This window comes from Rhinolophus ferrumequinum, chromosome 24 (assembly GCF_004115265.2).
Source record: "Rhinolophus ferrumequinum isolate MPI-CBG mRhiFer1 chromosome 24, mRhiFer1_v1.p, whole genome shotgun sequence".
Classification (NCBI taxonomy): Eukaryota; Metazoa; Chordata; class Mammalia; order Chiroptera; family Rhinolophidae; genus Rhinolophus; species Rhinolophus ferrumequinum.
This window is the reverse complement of record NC_046307.1, coordinates 22408311-22425104: the sequence shown is the minus strand read 5'-3', so window position 1 is coordinate 22425104 and position 16794 is coordinate 22408311. Positions and strand designations below refer to the sequence as shown.

General features: G+C 53.1%; 1 protein-coding gene across 1 annotated transcript; it reads right to left on the bottom strand.

Moving 5' to 3' along the window:
* Window positions 1-456: 456 nt before the first annotated feature.
* Window positions 457-16794, bottom strand: CDX1 (caudal type homeobox 1). Its single transcript, XM_033096220.1, has 3 exons — window positions 16232-16794; window positions 1960-2105; window positions 457-1409 (listed from the first exon to the last, which is right to left on the bottom strand). Exons 1-3 carry the CDS (start codon window positions 16674-16676, stop codon window positions 1188-1190), a joined length of 813 nt encoding a protein of 270 aa, XP_032952111.1. The 5' UTR covers window positions 16677-16794; the 3' UTR covers window positions 457-1187.

The window sequence follows — 16794 nt, the reverse complement described above, 5'->3', positions numbered from 1 at the left end:
GAGCAGAGCTCAGACTGGGAACTTTTAGGGGGACTGTGCATTCACAGGCCCAGCCATGCCTGACACATAGGGGTGGCCCAACAAACGTCATCTGTTAAAAGAAAATGCTGAGCTGAAAGTATTTGAAAAATTCAAAAGACTGATATATTAAGTCTGATGATTCTGCTTACAAAATGGACTTAAAATTTTACATAGTCTCAAAGGCTTACTCTAACAATGTTGTATTGGTCATTCGAATGTATTTTAAAGGCGACCATGTTGTTGGCCGACAGAGGCTGGAAGGGATTGTGTTAGAAAGTGTGAGGATGATTTATACTTAACATTTTCCTTTCATGCTGTGTATAATGAGTTTTATACATCTTTAAAAAGAGAAAACAAATTTATTCTTGAAGTTGCATCCAAGAGATTCTACTCTATGTACAACACTTGCCCAGCTGTGAGCTCTGCTTGGTCCACAGAAAGTCCTCCGTGGGCCCACTGGGGCCTGGGCCCTGGGGGACTGTTTGGTGGGGTGGAACTTGGCAGGGTGGACTCTGCCTTTCTGTCCCCCTCCAGGGGTCTCCCTCCCAACTGGAGGCCCCCCTGAGAATGCTAGTGAGGGTATATGGCTCTTCAATTCAGAGGAGACAGTCATCAGAGCCTGTCGCTTAGGCCCAGTCCAACGGGCTTTGTGCTCTGCATCAGCCTAGAAAGGGTTCGGGGAGGGCTAGGATGGGGGCAGGTAGAGGTAAGGCTGAGAAGGAGGCAGGTGTGAGCCGACGGCATTCCCCCCGCCCATAGGTCATGGTCTGCAAGTATTCCATCTTCCCTTAGCTCCATCTCCTTTCTCCAGGGTCAATCTAGTCCCTAAGCAGCCTTCCACCCTGAAACCCGTGGAGAAGGAGGCAGGGCTTGGGGATGGATCTTGGCTCCACCATCCATTCCTCTGAGGACTAAGACCTCCCGCCCTGAGCTCCCTTATCCCCATGAGGCCTAGAGCACAGGAGCTAAGAAAAGGTCCTTATCCAACAGGCTCCCTGCACAGATGGGCCAGGGGGAGGCAGGGGCTGGGTAGGTGACTTGTCCAAGGCTCCCCAGAAGATCAGTGTCAGGGAGGGGACTCAGCCCAGGCCTCCTGGGCCCCCACCAGGAGCCACATTCCTAGCACCTGAGCCCCCAGGCCCCAGCCCACAAAGCTGGGCAGGGGGCTATGGCAGATACTCCTCCTTGACAGGCATTGGGGAGGAGGCGCCCAGGAGGCTGGTGGAGCTGGGGCACAGGCCCCCCAAGGGCGGCCCAGCGGGAGTGGGGGTGACTTCGTGGGCTGGTGGTGGGGGCTGCGGGGGCTGCTGCTGCTGCTGTTGCTGCTGCTGCTTCTTCTTATTCACTTTGCGCTCCTTTGCCCTCCGGTTTTGGAACCAGATCTTCACCTGTGATGTCAGAAAACGATGGGCGGTGAGGAGACCCAGAGACAGAGTGAGAGAAGAGAGGGAGGACAGCTGAGATCTTATTTCTTGACGTGGTGTTCGTGGCGTCCCTCCTGTCCCAGCCACCCGGACCATTCATGGGCCCTGAACAAATTCTCCCCTCCAGAACTTGCTCCCCTAAAGATAATTTTCTCTGTAACTTTCTTCCTCCCCATCTTCCAAGGTCATGGTCTAACACGCCCTCCTGCAGGAGGCCTTCCCTGTTCTCCCTGTGGCTGCTCCCTCCTCTGGATTTAAACAGCACTGATCACAGCCCGCTGTAGCCTATCGCTAATCAGATCTCCTATCCCCCTATTGGGGTTCAAGGATGTTGGGTTTTGTGGGGGTGGGGGAGGATTTGGCAGGAGCTCCGTATCTGCTGTGCTGTGTGACCATGGCCAGGAGACTCAACCTCTCCGTTACCCACCCTTGACTGAGCTCCATAATCTGCCTGTAGCCTGAAGGCCAGACTCCCAGTACTACTCCTGTGGCTAAAGTTGGGGGACCCACACACCTGCCGTTCAGTGAGCCCCAGATTGGCGGCCAGCTCTGATTTCCGCCGGATGGTGATATAACGGCTATAGTGGAACTCTTTTTCCAGCTCCAGGCGCTGATGGTCCGTGTAGACCACGCGGTACTTGTCCTTGGTCCGGGTCTTACCTGAGAAGCAGGGGAGCCAGGAGGGAAGGTGAGTGGGGAAGGGGAGTCTGCAAAAGGCCCAGGTAGGGCCCCCAATCCCCTAAAGGAGGACCCTGATGTGGGGAGAGAGGTCTACCCCAGCCCCGGGGGTGACAATCATTCCCCGAGGTTTAGGCTCAAAGGCTCCCAACCTGAAAGGCAAGCACTGCTCCATGGCCATTTGGGGAGGAGCCGAGGCTCAGAGAAGAGAAGCAACTTGCTCAGGGTTACCCAGCAAGCTGATGGTGGAGGTAGGTTTGCAATGCCTGTCTCCTGACCCAGAGCCTTAGTCTAAACCCAGCTCCTCCAGCTTTCACCCAGCAGCTTCCAGATGCAGCTGCACAACAGACACTCCGGGGGCTTGTGGAAAGAAAACACAGCTTCCAGGGCATCCCTGACACATGAGTCAGAAAGTCGGGGGGTGGGATCTGCATTTTTAATAAGTTCCCCAGGTGGTTTTGTTTCAGGGTCCTCAGGCCACAAGTATGAACATGAGTGACGTAGAGGGACATCTGGCAGGTAAGGGCAGATTGAGACAAGTGAGATGGCAGCTGTTCCTCTCTCCTGTGCAGAAGAAAGCAGGGAAGAGTCACTGCAGGCAGAGGCGGGAGCTTGCTGAACTGTCCGGGGGTGTGTGGAACATCGAATCCTGTTGAATGCAGCTGCTGGTGACCCTCGAGGACCTGGCAGTTACCTCAAGAGGTCCTGGCTCTAGACACCAAGCTCTAGACATCAAGCTCTAGCCTTGAGCTAGAGTTGCACCAGGGGCTTCCACATTCCCACCTGTGCCCAGACATAAAGCAGGAGTGACTCTGCTCAGTCCACCAATATTTACTGAGCCCTTGCTGTCAGCCAAGCACTGGGCTACACCAGTGAGCAAAATCAAAGAAAAGAAATCCAGGGCTCTAGGCGGCGGGAATAGCAAGAGCAAAGGCCCTGAGGTGGGAGCATGCCTGACGTCTGACATGTGTGAGAAACAGTGAGGTGTGGCTGGGGTGCAATGAACAGAGAGGGGCAGGTTGCCCAGGGCCTGATGAGCCATGGAAAGGACTCTGGGTTTTACTCTGTCTGGGATAGGAGCCATTGCAGGGGTCTGAGCAGAAGAGACAGGAGGTCTGATGTAGGTTTTAATATGACTCTGACTGCTGCAAGGAGAACAGATTGGCCAGAGGAAGCAGGAAGCACCAAGAGACCTGCAGTAACCCAGGAGAGAGAAGGCAGTGGCTTGGCCTCTAGTGGGGCTCAGTCTGGCGCCAGGAACTGGGTTTGAGGACCAATTGGGGTTCACGTCAGGGTTTCTTTGGGGCTGGGATCAGAGGTCTGTCTGGAGAGAATATTAAGAGTCATGCTTGGCCTGGACTGATGTGAGGGACTGACAAAACACCAGTTTCCTTTGTAAAAGGCTGAGCACATCGCTATTTATAGGAGGCACACGCAGGCAGTTTCGGATCCACGCATGCGTCCCACCAGAGCATGGTGGGTCTTGGAAGAACCATCGACCTCCTCCCACTTCACCCAAGGGCTCCCACAACAGCCTGGCCTTCACCTATGGGTCACAGCTCTGGCCTTGTCTGCCCCGCAGCACCCCTGGCCAAACTGCCCCCCACCCCCTCCACCAAGCCCACGCAGCTTGGCAGGACAGCGCTGGGCTCCTCAGGAGCCAAACGGTTTTGTGGAGGACGGGAGACAGCAGATGTTCCTGGGCTCTGTTCCCTGGGTTTGCTGCCAGAGCCGCGGAACCGCACTGGACACTTCCCCATCCACTGCCCTCCGCTCACTGCCTAGTGCAGCACGGGACAACCGCGGCCTTCAGCCAGGCCTGGCCCAGAAAGGGACAAGGGAGTGGCTGCTGAGGCCCTGGTCCAGATGGAGCCCCTCCTTGGCCTAGAAAATTCAACAGCAGCTCAAAAACAATTCTGCCTAACACCATCTCCACCAGAGCCTAGCAGAGTTCTGAACCCACAGACCCACTGGGTTCGCTGGGCTAAAGCCAGAAGGGATCATGGGAGTTTAGTATCCTCCCATTTTATAGATAAAGAGACCGAGGTTCAAGCTGGTTATACAGCTGCCGGAAATCCAAATAAAAGAGGCCCAGTGAGTCCTTTTAGTCCAGCCTCTTGGTGCAGTCAGGGTCACTGAAGCCCCCAGCAGGCATGGACTTGCCAAAGGCCTGGCTTAGAGCTCTTGCTCCCCATTCTTGTTCATAACTCTTCACCCCATCAGGTTTAGGGTCCACAGAGCCTGCCCCAGAGCCTCCCTAAGCGTGGGCAGTAGAGCTCAAACATCCATCTATGTGTACTTCTGGGAAGGGAGGGGCCTGCCCATGGTGAGGGCAGCTCCAGAGAGCCCTGGACTGGGGCTGGAGGGTCTGCAGGCTGGGGGGCCTTGAAAATGCCCCCAAGACTCACAGCCTGAGGTGGAGCATGAGGCTCCCTGCCCATCCAAACCTCAGTCTGAGAAATTACAGGTAGTGATCATGAAGTCACCTGTTCCCTCAGGCACCCAGCTCTCACTGCCATCTTTTCCCATGAGCAAGCAGGAATCCCATCACACCCATTTCACAAATGGGGGTAATTGAGGCTCAGAACGGGGCTTTTGCTGAGTGAGGGTCATCCTGCCTGGTAGTGGTATGAATCCAGGCTCAAGTGTCCTGACCTCCAGCTCAGCTCTTCCCAGAGTGGGGGTGGGACTAGATGGGAGATAGGGCTCTAGCTCCCTAATTACTCCTCTCTGTGCGAGCAAGACTGCCGGTGAAGACCAAGCCCACAAGCCCTGTCCCCCATCCTCTGTGCCCAAGAGAGGGGCTGGTAAGTTCAGGAACTTACTGGTCAACTTTTATCTCATGGAGCTGCTCAAAGCACAGAGTTTTATCACTAAGAAAATGATTCTGCCCAAGAACACAAAGTTTGCTACCACACTGTGTGGTCCAGGAACCAGAGAATACCATATGTTGTCCAGGGAGTGATAACTAGAGCATCTTCCTTGGAGTCCACCTTGGTGATGTCCAGTCTCATTTAACATTCACATACCCCTTTAGCCATGGATCCCACTTCCTGGAATAGATCCCACAGATAAATGCCCAAAGCTGTAGCTGTTTCAAACAGCACTAGATTAAAAACAACGTACATGCCTACAAGTAGGGAATGTGTTAAATAAGAGATGGTATATCCATGGAGAGGAGCATTAGGCAGTCATTCAGAAACAAAATTGTAAAGCTCCATATGTACCAATATGGAGCAATTTCTAAGATATATTGTTAAGTAAAGAAACAAGACATTGAATGTTGTCAATAGCATGCTGCCGTTTTTGTATCAGAATGGTGGATACACACACACACACACACACACGTTTGTGCACCCATAGAGTTCTTTCTGAAAAAATATATAAGGAGCCACTAGCAGGGGCTGCCTCTGGAGAGGGGAGCCTCAGGTAGGAGGGAATCTTATGGATGTTTCAATTTTTGCCATGTGCAGATGTGAATTTGTACTTCTAATGACAGTTAGGAGCCCTGGGCTCCAGTCCCAGCTCTGGGCCAGAACTCCTGAATGTCCTGTGCCACCCTCCCTGCCCCCTCCTGAGAGCACCTGGGAGTCCAGCAGGGAGGGGGCAGGGAGGTGTGTGAGAGTGGCGGGGCGGGGAGAGGGCCCGGGATCAATGATTTACAGGCCCCGGGGACGTTGGGGCTACGGGGGAGGCCGGGCTCCTGTAACAGGTGTCCGTTAGGGGCCACCCCTCCCAGCCACCTCATGAATAACCCTCTGGGCTAGATGCCAGTGTGAGTGGGTGAGGGGAGGATAGGGAGCCCCCCCCCCAGTTCTTCAGAGGTGAGCACAGGGGGAAGAGCCTTGGATAACTCACCCACGTGAGAGACTTCTCTCTGCTCTTGCTTTGGGACTCAAGGAATGGCCCACCCACGCGCACCAAGCTTCTGTGGAGGGAGCAAGTCCCTCATTCCCTAAAGCGTGCACAGCAGAGGCGCCGGGAAGCTCCAAGCTAATGGTTCCAAAAGCCTGACCAACCGCCTCAGAACCGCCTGGGGAGCTTATTGAAAGTACAGATTCTAGTCTAGAAATTCAGATTCTGTGGGGCTTAAATGGCGCGCAGGGATTTGATATGTGAATAGCTCTCAGGTGACCCTGACATGTGGTTGGTTGGACAAGCAGGACTCTGGGGCTGTGCGGTACAGCTTCTCACTGGCTGGGTGATCTAGGACAGTCACCTCACCTCTCTGAGTCTCATTTTCTGTATTTATAAAATGGGGATAATTAATAATGGCCAACATGTCCACATGTCAGGTACTTTGTGTACATCTCTCAACAACCTATGAAATTGTGCAACAGTTATCCCTCTTTTATAGACAGGGAAACTGAGGCTCAGAGAGGCCCACACATTTGGCAGGTGATATTGAAACCCAGGTCTGTCCAGCCTCGGAAACAGTATTAGAACCTATCACATAGTGTAAAATCTCCTGTAATTATGTCTCACCCTGGGCTGTACAGGGGGACACTTGAGATGGGTGGGAGATGCCTAGGGCAGTACTGGCATGTGGTAGGTGCAAGGGGGAAGATAGATCTCGTTCGTTTCCAATAGTGGCAGGACAACCACATGGCAGGAATGCTGGGAAATGATCTGTGCAATGGGTGGTATGTTGAACGAGACTATTTATTTATAAGGTCCCTTCCAACTTGGAAACATGAAGCTCCCAATGTTTGTTGATTCTCTGATTGTGTTTCTTATTATTGCTGAAAGAATTCGGAGACTGATTGCCCCGTCTGACAGTCGAGATATGGGGCCTGCCCAGATGGAGGACAGGGGGCAGGAGCTACTGCAGCCTTCAGTGGGGCCTCCCCATCCAGCCTGGACCAGGCAAGGACAAAGTTCAGCATCTGCCTCCAGGGCGGGGTGGGTGGCTCCAGGAAAATCAAGTGGACTTTGGGTCAGCACTTCCTTTGCCCTCTTCCTGCTGGCTTTGTGGCCCTGAGGGATGACGCTGCCAACTCTGGCCCTCAGGGTTTCGAACACAAATCCAGTCCTGGATCTCTGTGACCCCTCCCTGTGTGGTCCAGCCCCAATTAGCTGTGCATCAAAATTCCCTCCAAAACACACACACACACACACACACACACACACACATATGAGCACACGGAAGTTAAAAATACGTATTCCCAAGCTGCACCCCAGACCTACTGCATCCTGACCTCCCTGCCATCTTTCACAAACACGCTGGGGGATTCTGAACCGTCAGCTGGAATCAGTAGGTCATGGTCCCAGGTCTGTACCATCTGTGTGGCCTTGAATAAATCTCTTCTCCTCTCTAGGCCTCAGTTTCTCCTGTGCATCAGAATAAGGTTGGGGTATCAGCTCTGAGGGCCCTATAGATTCTGAAGTTCTGTGCAGCTCTGAGCCCTCCTATAAGGACCAGACAGACACACACACACACACACACACACACACTCACACACTCACGCCCTCACTGTCCACCACCCACAGAAAGGGCATGGACTGCACATCCTCCAGCCAAGTCCCTCAGACACACGTCGGGCAGGAGGAGCCAGGGAGTTCCCTCACGTCTGTAGTGCTGGTCTGGGGAGGACAAAGAGAAGTGCAAGCTCTGGGGTCTTTGGCAGGAGTGGGCTCAGGGAAGGGACAGGGAACAGGGTGGCCATAGAATCCTACTGCAGAAAGTCCCAGAAACTGGAGTGGGGAAGGAAAGAGATGTACTGCACTGCAAGGATGGTAAGCATTTTTCAGCATATTGATGAAGTTGAAAGAATTGCAAATATGAGGAACATGCAACTAACTGTAATATAAAACACATGAGGTGTTACTCAGATAATATATATGAGGGCTGCAAAGGTGGTGGCACTTTTGGCGAGGAGCCTGATCCTAGCAGCTTTCCACTGCACTGAGATTTGGGGGAGTCTGGGTGCGCAGGGGTGAGTCCTAGACCTTGCTGGAGCAGAGACCTGCCCTAGGTCTGACCATCCTTAGTGAAGGAGTCGACAAGTGACTGAATTCCTTGGAGCCTTCTTTCCCGCTGGGGGACAGAATGGATGTGAAAGCAGTTTGTAAAGGGCAAAGAACTATGGAGATGACAGGAGAACTGAGCTATTTTCAGAAGCGGATGTCGGAGGCCTCCCCTGGGAGAGGCAGGAATGTCTCATGAGGGGAGCAGCAGGGCAAAGAACATGCTGGCCTGGGTGTGGGGAGATCTGGCCAGGCCACCAGCTGGACAGGTGATTCTCAGTTTGAGTCTGTTTCCCCCTCTGTACTACCATCTGTCCAGATGTTTCCCCATCTGTAGTACCAGGGCGTGGGACCTCTGCTGGGGCAGCCCTGACCTGGCCAGTTTGATGATGAATAGACAGCTATCCCTCCTGGGCTATAAGGCTTTCTGCTGGACCCACGATTGGGTCCTGTTCCGGCTTATTCGTTGGTCCCGGGCCCTATCACAATTCCTCCTTCACGCCTACAGCAAGGGTGAGGCTGGTATGGAGTTGGGGGAAAATGGCCTGGCCAGCTACACTCAGAAGCCCTGCAGCCTTAGGCCAGCTTTTCCTCCCCCACTGTCACCCTCCTTCCTAATCACAGCGCTCCGTCAGCACTGCGCCCTCCTCCTCCCAGGTCACGGGGTGTCATCGCCTGCCCTATCTTCTTCCTGGAGGTCCACAGTTTGATGTGGGTCTGGGAGGCAGCAAAGAAGGCAGAGCCTACAGCGTCTGACAGATCCGATGCTTCTCACCCAGCCTGGCCTCGTGCCTGTGGTGCGAACCCAGGCGCATCACTGAACCTCTCTGGATCCCGGTTTATTCATCTGTAAAGTGAGGACGTGAATTCCTCCTTAGACACGCTGGTTGCAGAGATTCGATGGGATAATGTACTTAACAAAGTCATTATTAATAAGAGCTCGCTATGATGATGAGGAGGAGGATGATGATGGACTTCAGACACAGGAGAGATTCCTCAATGGAGAATAAGGAGCCCGTCCAGAGGGGGTCACTACTCTAGGAACTCTTGAGAAGGACTTTCCTGTGCTGTCCTATGTGACAGCTACTAGCCACATAGGGCCATTTAAATTAAATCACATAGAATTAAAATTCAGGTCGTTAGTCACACTAGCCATATTTCAAGTGCTCGAAAGATACATGCAGCAAGTGGCTAGACTACAAGACAGATACAGAGCATTTCCATCAACACAGAAAGTTCTATTGGACAACCCTGCTCGACCAAACTCCTAGCAAGGGCCAGATGCCCAAACCTGCATAGCACGCTGTGCTTGTACCACGCTGTGCTTGTACTATCTGCAATGCAGCCTGTTCTTGCATCTACCACCCATTTATTCCTTCTTCTACAGGGGCACCAAAAATAAGGGGAATTCTTGGTCCAGAGCAGCCCTTCTAAAACTTGTAACTTTGTGCCTTCAGGTCTCTCTGAGCTGTTTCCTGGTGGAGTTTCCAAGTCTCTGCCCTGCCCTGGCCGTTCTCTAGTAGGGAAGTGAAGTCCCTGCCCATGTCTGCAGGCGTGGGTCCTGGAGTCTCCCACTGTGGGTGGAGATATAAGGAGGGGCTCTGCACTCCCTCCCTTTTCTAGTTAAATGTGTGACTTGGCAGATCCTCTCCCCTCAGTGCCTGGCTCCTTTATATGCTCCCTGAGGGTAGGCACCCTGTCACCTTGCTCACCCAGTCCTATAACAGTGGCTGGCACACAGTGAGTACGTGACAGATCTTGTTGAATATATAACACAAACCTACTTACTACTTCCTGGTCTTCCTGACCCCAATAAATAGCTCCCATCCTATAGCCACTCAGGGCAAAAGCCTCAGCGGCACTTCCCTGCTCCCCACATGCAATCCATCAGCTGGTGAGCTCCGTCTCCAAAGGAAATCCTTCTGTCCAGCTCCACTGCTCCCACAGCCTTAGTCAAAGCCACTAACTTAATGCAAATGTGCTGCTCTGGGGTCAGAAATACCTGCATTTGGAAAAATGCTGAGCACACACTGAGCACTCAATAGATGCTAATTCATATTATTATTACTATTAATAATTACATATTATTAACTGATTTGTTAAATAGTTCATTCCCTTTTTCATGGGTGGGGGGCAAATTAAAGACAAACACATGAAATAATTACGAACTGGGATTAGTATGAAGGAAAGCAAGCATAGAGCTGAGAGCTAGATTAAGTGGTGGGAGGCCTACTTTATTTAGCTTGGAGAGGTCTCCTGAAGGAGACATTTAAGCCAAAACCAAAAGGTTGATGAGGAGGTTTTCTTATCATCAATGGGGAAGAATCTTCTTGAAAGAGAAAACAGCATGTGCAAAGGCCCTAAGGCAGACAGTAGCAGAGTCAGGGTCAGACAGTGCTGGATCCCTGAGGGGACCCTGTCTGCCTTGGTCTGGCTGGAATCCCCAGGACCTAGAAAAATGTTTGGCACAGAAGAGACACTTAGGGAATATTACTGTCCTCAGGCCTGCCTTAATAAATGAATGAATGAGAGGGGCACAGGATGAGGCCGGAGAGGCTAGCAGAGCTCTGAGCCCTGAGGTGAAGGCTTTGGATTTGATTTCAAGAGCAATGGAAAGAGACTGGAGGGTGTTGAGCCTGGAGCGTCAGTCTCGGCTTTCACCAATGTTTGCTCCCTCTCTGCTGATGCAAGCTCGAGGGATGGATGAGTGTGGCATAGGAAGTTAGCATGTGAACATGCTGATGGACTCCAGACACAACTGTTTCCAACTCCCAGGAGTTTCACAACAGAATCTTGAGGGGCCAGACCATGACGATGACTTCCTCCTAACAGGCCAGACACTACTGCTAACAAAGCCATTTTGGACCTTCAGAATGACTCCCTTGGCTCTCAGCAGAATATCTGCCAAAGCGGGGGAGAAAACACTCAACCAAAAACAGCCTTCTGCCACCTTCTAACTGGGTCATTCCTCTTCCCAGCTACATCTGAGAGATGAGGTGTCACATGGAGCTTCTGCCTTGAGAACCAGTTTTAAATAGCCCGGCCCCTGCTGTGCCCTCCCTCCCCCTCCAGGCTCTTATAGCTCTGACCTGACTGGCCTCCGTCCCCAGACCCCCCCAACCAGGGCTGGGATGTATATGGGGAGGGGGCTCAGGTTCCCTTGCCAAGGGTGTTGCTCTATTTGATAGACGCTCCTTAGGCTGTAATGTCTGGGTTTGAACCCTGCGCTGCTGCATCCCAGCTGTGTGAGCAAGCCACTGGACCCTCTCTAAGCCTCATTCAGTTTATCCGTAAAATGAGGCTACCAACAGACCCTCGCACCTCTTAGGGTTGTTATGAGGCTTAGGTGAGATCATCCATGCAAAGTTCTTGGCACAGTGCCAGGCACATGGTAAGGACTCACAATTCTCAGCTTTATCATAAACTCCTACTATGGACAAGGCATGGTGAGAAGGACGGGACTGATTAGAACTGGTCCTTGAGGGCAAAACAGATGGTGGAATGCAGGGATAAACAAGACAGTCCGTTGCAAATGATGTTAAAACAAGGGCCTGATACAGTGCAGGGAGGGGAGAAACCAAGAAGGGCTTCCCAGAGGAGGTGGCCTTGGAGAAAGAGCAGCATTTGAACTGGTGAAGATGTAGAAGAGAGAAGGGAGGGTAGTTCAGGTTGAGGGACCCAGACTGGAGAGGCAGGGAGTGTGAGATGTGCACTCAAGTGTACCTACTAAGGACTGGCAGAGATGGTCACAGGCACCCACGGACTGAGCACCTACTAAGTGCCAGGCTCAGGGCTGTGCTTTATAGGTACCATTCCATCAAGGTGCAACCCTATTATCCTAATGTTACAGTGGAAGAAACTGAGGCTCAGAGAAATAATCCAAGTTAATCTGCCTGATGTTAACGCAGCTTCTAACAACACTGTAATTCTAGTTAAGGCCCAGCTCTTAACTGTCCCCAGTAAGCATCTCTATATATCTAGGTAAACTAGTGGGCGAGTGGCTTCAATAGTGGGCTGGGGGCCAGGTATCAAGAGGGCTCTGAAGGCCACAGAAACGGAGCTGGATTTTACAGCGATGAAATGGCATAAAATAAAATGGCAGTTCCATGGCAGTGGGGAGCCATGGAATGCTCTTGAGCAGGGCAATGTGCCTTGAAGAGGCCAATCTGGTAATGGCTTAGAAGACAGCTGGGGCATCAGAGAAAGGCTGAGGATGCGAGGCCAGTCGGGGCAGAGCTATGAGGGTGGCTGTGGCAATGAGCCAAAGGAGAGGCGCTGGAATGTGGTGGGGAGAGTGGGGTTCACCCCTCCACGGGCCTCAGTGTCTCCATCCGAAAGCTGAAGGGGTTAGACCAAGATCTAAACCCTGCTGCAAAGTATCATTATCTGAGTGAGTATCTCCCTAGCTGTGTGGGACCTCAGGCGTCCCAATGGGCCGCTAACCTGTGAAGCACTGCTTCTTCACAAGGAATGGCTGCTGAGCCTTCATCAGAAGGATGACTTAGAATCCTTTCCGTGAAAACACTGGTATTGATAGATGCAAAGGGGGAAGGCAAAAGAAATAGAACCTCTTGTAGTCATTTCCTACCCTGGCCCGTCAAGCCACAGTAATCACTTGGAACAGGTTAATATTTTGGTTATGGAACGAAGGCCAACAGCCTCTCCCTTATCTGCCCCATTTTCACTGCCCCCTCCTTAGAATAAAGCTAGGGGCTTAGTCCCAGCCTCAGCTACACCAGTTCCCCAGGTGAGGATGGCACTTCACTAACCCAGTGGGGAGGGGGGAGTAACCAGGCTTCTGCCATTGGCATAAGCTGCTTAGCTGGACGGTCATGGCTCCCATCTCCAGGGCTGGGACATCAGAAACCTGTGTCAGAGCGGAGATCTCACCTCTCCCCTCTTCCCCCAGAGTCGACTTACTGTTCCTCATACTTGCCCTGTTTATTCATTCAACAACATGCATTGAGCACCTACTAAATGCCATGCACTAAGCCGGGTGTCTGACATATAGTGACGGGTCAAATAGACATGGCTGTGGACCGCATGGGCTTTTACCTCGGTGGGCGGGTGGGGGAACAGACAATACACAAGCACATCAGTGAGTGAGTAATTGAAAGCAGGGCCAGTGCTCTGAAGGAAACGCAGCACAGATTATTGAGGCATAAGGGGAGCCTTCCTTGGAAAATCATGGAAGAGATCTCTGAGGAGGTGAGCATTAAGCTGAGACCTGAAGGGTAAGAAGGAGCTAGGCCTTACAAAGAGTCAGGGGAAAGAAGTTTCTGGCAAGAGGGGATAACATATGTACAAGACCTGCAGTAGGACATGGCATGTCTGAAAAACTGAAAAAAGGCTGGAATGGCTAGAGTTTGGTGACCAAGGGGAGAATGGCCTGGGGTGAGGTCGGGGACGCAGGCAGGGCCCAGATGCTGATGTTCTAAAGTCTTGTAGATCTCAAGAAGGAGTGTAGATTTTGCCCTAAATATGATGGGAAACCTTTGAGAAAATTTTAACTGACTCATCCAATATCTATTCCAGTCCAGCCTCCACTTGTGTGAAACTAGAACATTCCTTAAAGTTTCTGGGCTTCATTCCCCATCTGTATGTCTGGTCTCTAACTGTCCAATTCAGGTATTATAGAATGCTAGAGGCTCAGAAGGGAGGAAGAACGGACTGGCCAAGAAGTATGCCTTAAGACCTGGATTGGAGCCAGAGGGGTGGTGTGTGGCACACACTGACCTTCTCTCTGCCTTCTCTCTGCCATCCGAGAGAACAGCATGCGCTGACACAGGAAACCCCCGAGAGACACTGAAACACTGTGTCTTCACTGCCCAGAAGGAGAAACTGAGGCCAAAGAAGGGAGGGGCTTGGGGAGAATCTGTAACCCCACCCAATTCTACTCCATCTCAGGAGCACTGGTCAGTTAGACGCCCCCTGGGCAGATAGGCAGCTTTCTCACTTCCGGAAGGCCAAGGCTCCTGCCTCCTCGGCAGAATGGGTCTAACCTGGCTCCCGGAGCAGCCGCTTTCCTCAGGCGCCCCCACACCTCCCTTGGCCCTTCCTTCTACTGGGAGTAAAGAGAGAAAGGTCTTTTGCCTTTGGGCAGAGTTACTCCTAAGCCCTTTATTTACCTGGGGCCAACAGCTCCCAAATAACTTTTGAGACCAGAAGCTGAGTAGTTGGCCTGGCAGCTCCTGTGCCCAGAGAGGAGATGATTTGCGTGACTTCACACAGCCTAGAAGGTCCCCCAGGACTCTGCCAGTCCCTCACTGGCCCTCTCTCTCCCCCTCACACAGTGATGGCCTCTCTTCAAGTCCTGCCCCTTGGGGAACCTCCCCATCCATCTCCAACGTCTCCTAATCAGCAGGAAGTAACACCTGGACTAGAGGAGCAGGAAAAGTGGGCTTCCTTCTCCAGGGAACAGACACGGAATTGCAGAAGGGTCAGTCGTCGCAGACACCTTCTCTCATAAAATCTAATTCAGGGTTCTCAACTGGGGTTTATGGATAAAGCTTCTGGGGGCCTCTAGAACCCATGCAATTGTCTGCCGTATTCGGCAACACTTTTTTCTAGGGAGAAGACTTGTACTTTCCACTAGATTTTTCAAAGGGGTCCTTTTGTAACTCAAGCAAAGGTACAAGACCTTTCCCTTTTAGGTCATAGATAGTAAAACTGAGATCCAGAAAAGATGGCTGATTAAGAGAAGCTGTTGTTTAGAGGATTAGAGCACAGGCTTGGTGGTCAATCTGACAAGGTTCAAGGCCCAGCCTCACCATTTACTGGTTATACGGTCTTGCACACATATTTACCCTCTCAATGCCATAGCTTCTTCTGAAAACTGGGGGTGATAATAGTATCTATGATAATGTTACAAGAATTAAATGAGTTAATACATGCAAGATCTTACTTATATCAGTGCGTGATCCATTAGAAAGTGTTCCATAAATGTTAGCTGTCATAATTTAGCCAAGGTCACAGAAACAAGGGGCAGAGCAGGGGCATAAGCTCCAGTCCTCGGAGGCGTCTGTTGGCAGATAGGAGGTTCTGTGTCCTTGGGCCTCCCAGGAAGGTGGTACTATTACAGCCAGACCTGTAGCTATTGATCAAGCCCTCACCAGCATCTGCCCCCTGGGTGAGCTGGGCCTGTGTGGAGACACGGGGGTGAAGAAAGAGAGGGGTGGGGAAGTCCCAGGCTCACTCCCAGCTGTGGGAAGGGGAGGGCTGGACATCAAAGGGTGGGCAGGCCAACTTCCCGCCCCCCAGGCCAGGTGGCCTTTGTCAGGACAAGCCTGACACAGTCAGGACAATGGGGTATCATGTTCACTTTCCGGCCAACAGGAGTCACTACCGAGCCACCGCACAGCCTGTTACATGACAAAGGGGGGACCTATAAAGGAGGTCAGGCCGCCCCTCATTAAAGCTGGGCCTTTGTCCTGCCCCCTCCCCTGCCTTTGAAGAGGGTGGATCAGAGAGGCCTGCCTGGGGGCAGGAGGTTCACAGGCTCAGGAGCCAAACAGCAGCCACCTTCCCAACTGCTCCTGCTTTCCCCTCCCCCAGGGTCAAGAGTTCAGGAAAGGCCCTGGGATAGGAAGGTAGGGAGCCCCCCACCCTCCAATATAACCAAAGAGGGTTCTTTTTCAGTCCAAAGGATATGACCCACCAATCTCCTAGCTGTAGGGATGGGGGGTACTGAGACCTGGAAAGGAAAGTGACCTGACAACGTTCTCACAATCAGTGCACCGCGCATTCTGGGACGGGTTTGCAGCCTCTGCTTGGGGTTGGGATAGGGGTAGAAGAAACAGATGATGACCAGGGCCAGAGTTGCTAAAAGAGCCCTGGGATAAAAGTTTGGGGATCTGCGTTCTAGTTCCAGATTTACCACGCAACCACATAGCGTATCTTCACTTCTCGTGGTCTCAGTTTCCCTACCTAGACAGAAAGGTTGTGCTTACTCAGGCTGGGATTCAGAAGGGGAAGCTGAGAGAACAGTTCCCCAGGGCTAGAGTGGTCAGGGAGGCCGCCCTCCGGGAATCCAAGCAGGGCCAGGGCAGAGGTCAGACACCAGGTGGCCGTGGCCTCGCCCTGGCACCTGCGGGCGCCCAGGAGAACCGAGCGGAGGCGCAGGGCCAGGGAAGGGTCCTTACCGCTGCCACCGCCGCCTCCGGCCGCCACACTGCGCCGCATCCACTCGTAGGGAGTCCGCCTTTGCGCTCCGGGCGAAGACGGTGCGCCCGGGCCGCCGAGGGGCTGCGCCAGGAGGCCTGGGCCAGGCCCAGGGGGCGCGGGCACCGGGCTAAAGTCCGGAGGGGGCCCGAATGCCAGCGGGACTGGGCTAGCAGCGGGGGCCGCGGGGCCCGGGCCATAGGCGGCGGCCCAGTCGTCCTTGGGCGCAGAGAAGGGTGCGCTCCAGGCCGCAGGGGGCGCCGGGGCCGGCTCCACGTGAGAGTAGCCGGTAAAGTCGGGGTACTGTGGGGGCCCGGGGAGCGGGGGCGGGGGCCCGTAGGCTTGCGTGCCCAGGCCCAGGCTCGGGGGCCTGGCGGGGCCCGGGTACACCGGAGCGTCCTTGTCCAGCACATAGCCCACGTACATGGTGGCCGCAGGGCCCCCCGCGCATGCTGGGCCCTGGAGCCGCCGCTGCCGGCCGCCCCGACGAGCAACAGCTCACCTGAACTCGCCGGCTCGGCCGCGGGGCCGCCCCACCCAGGCC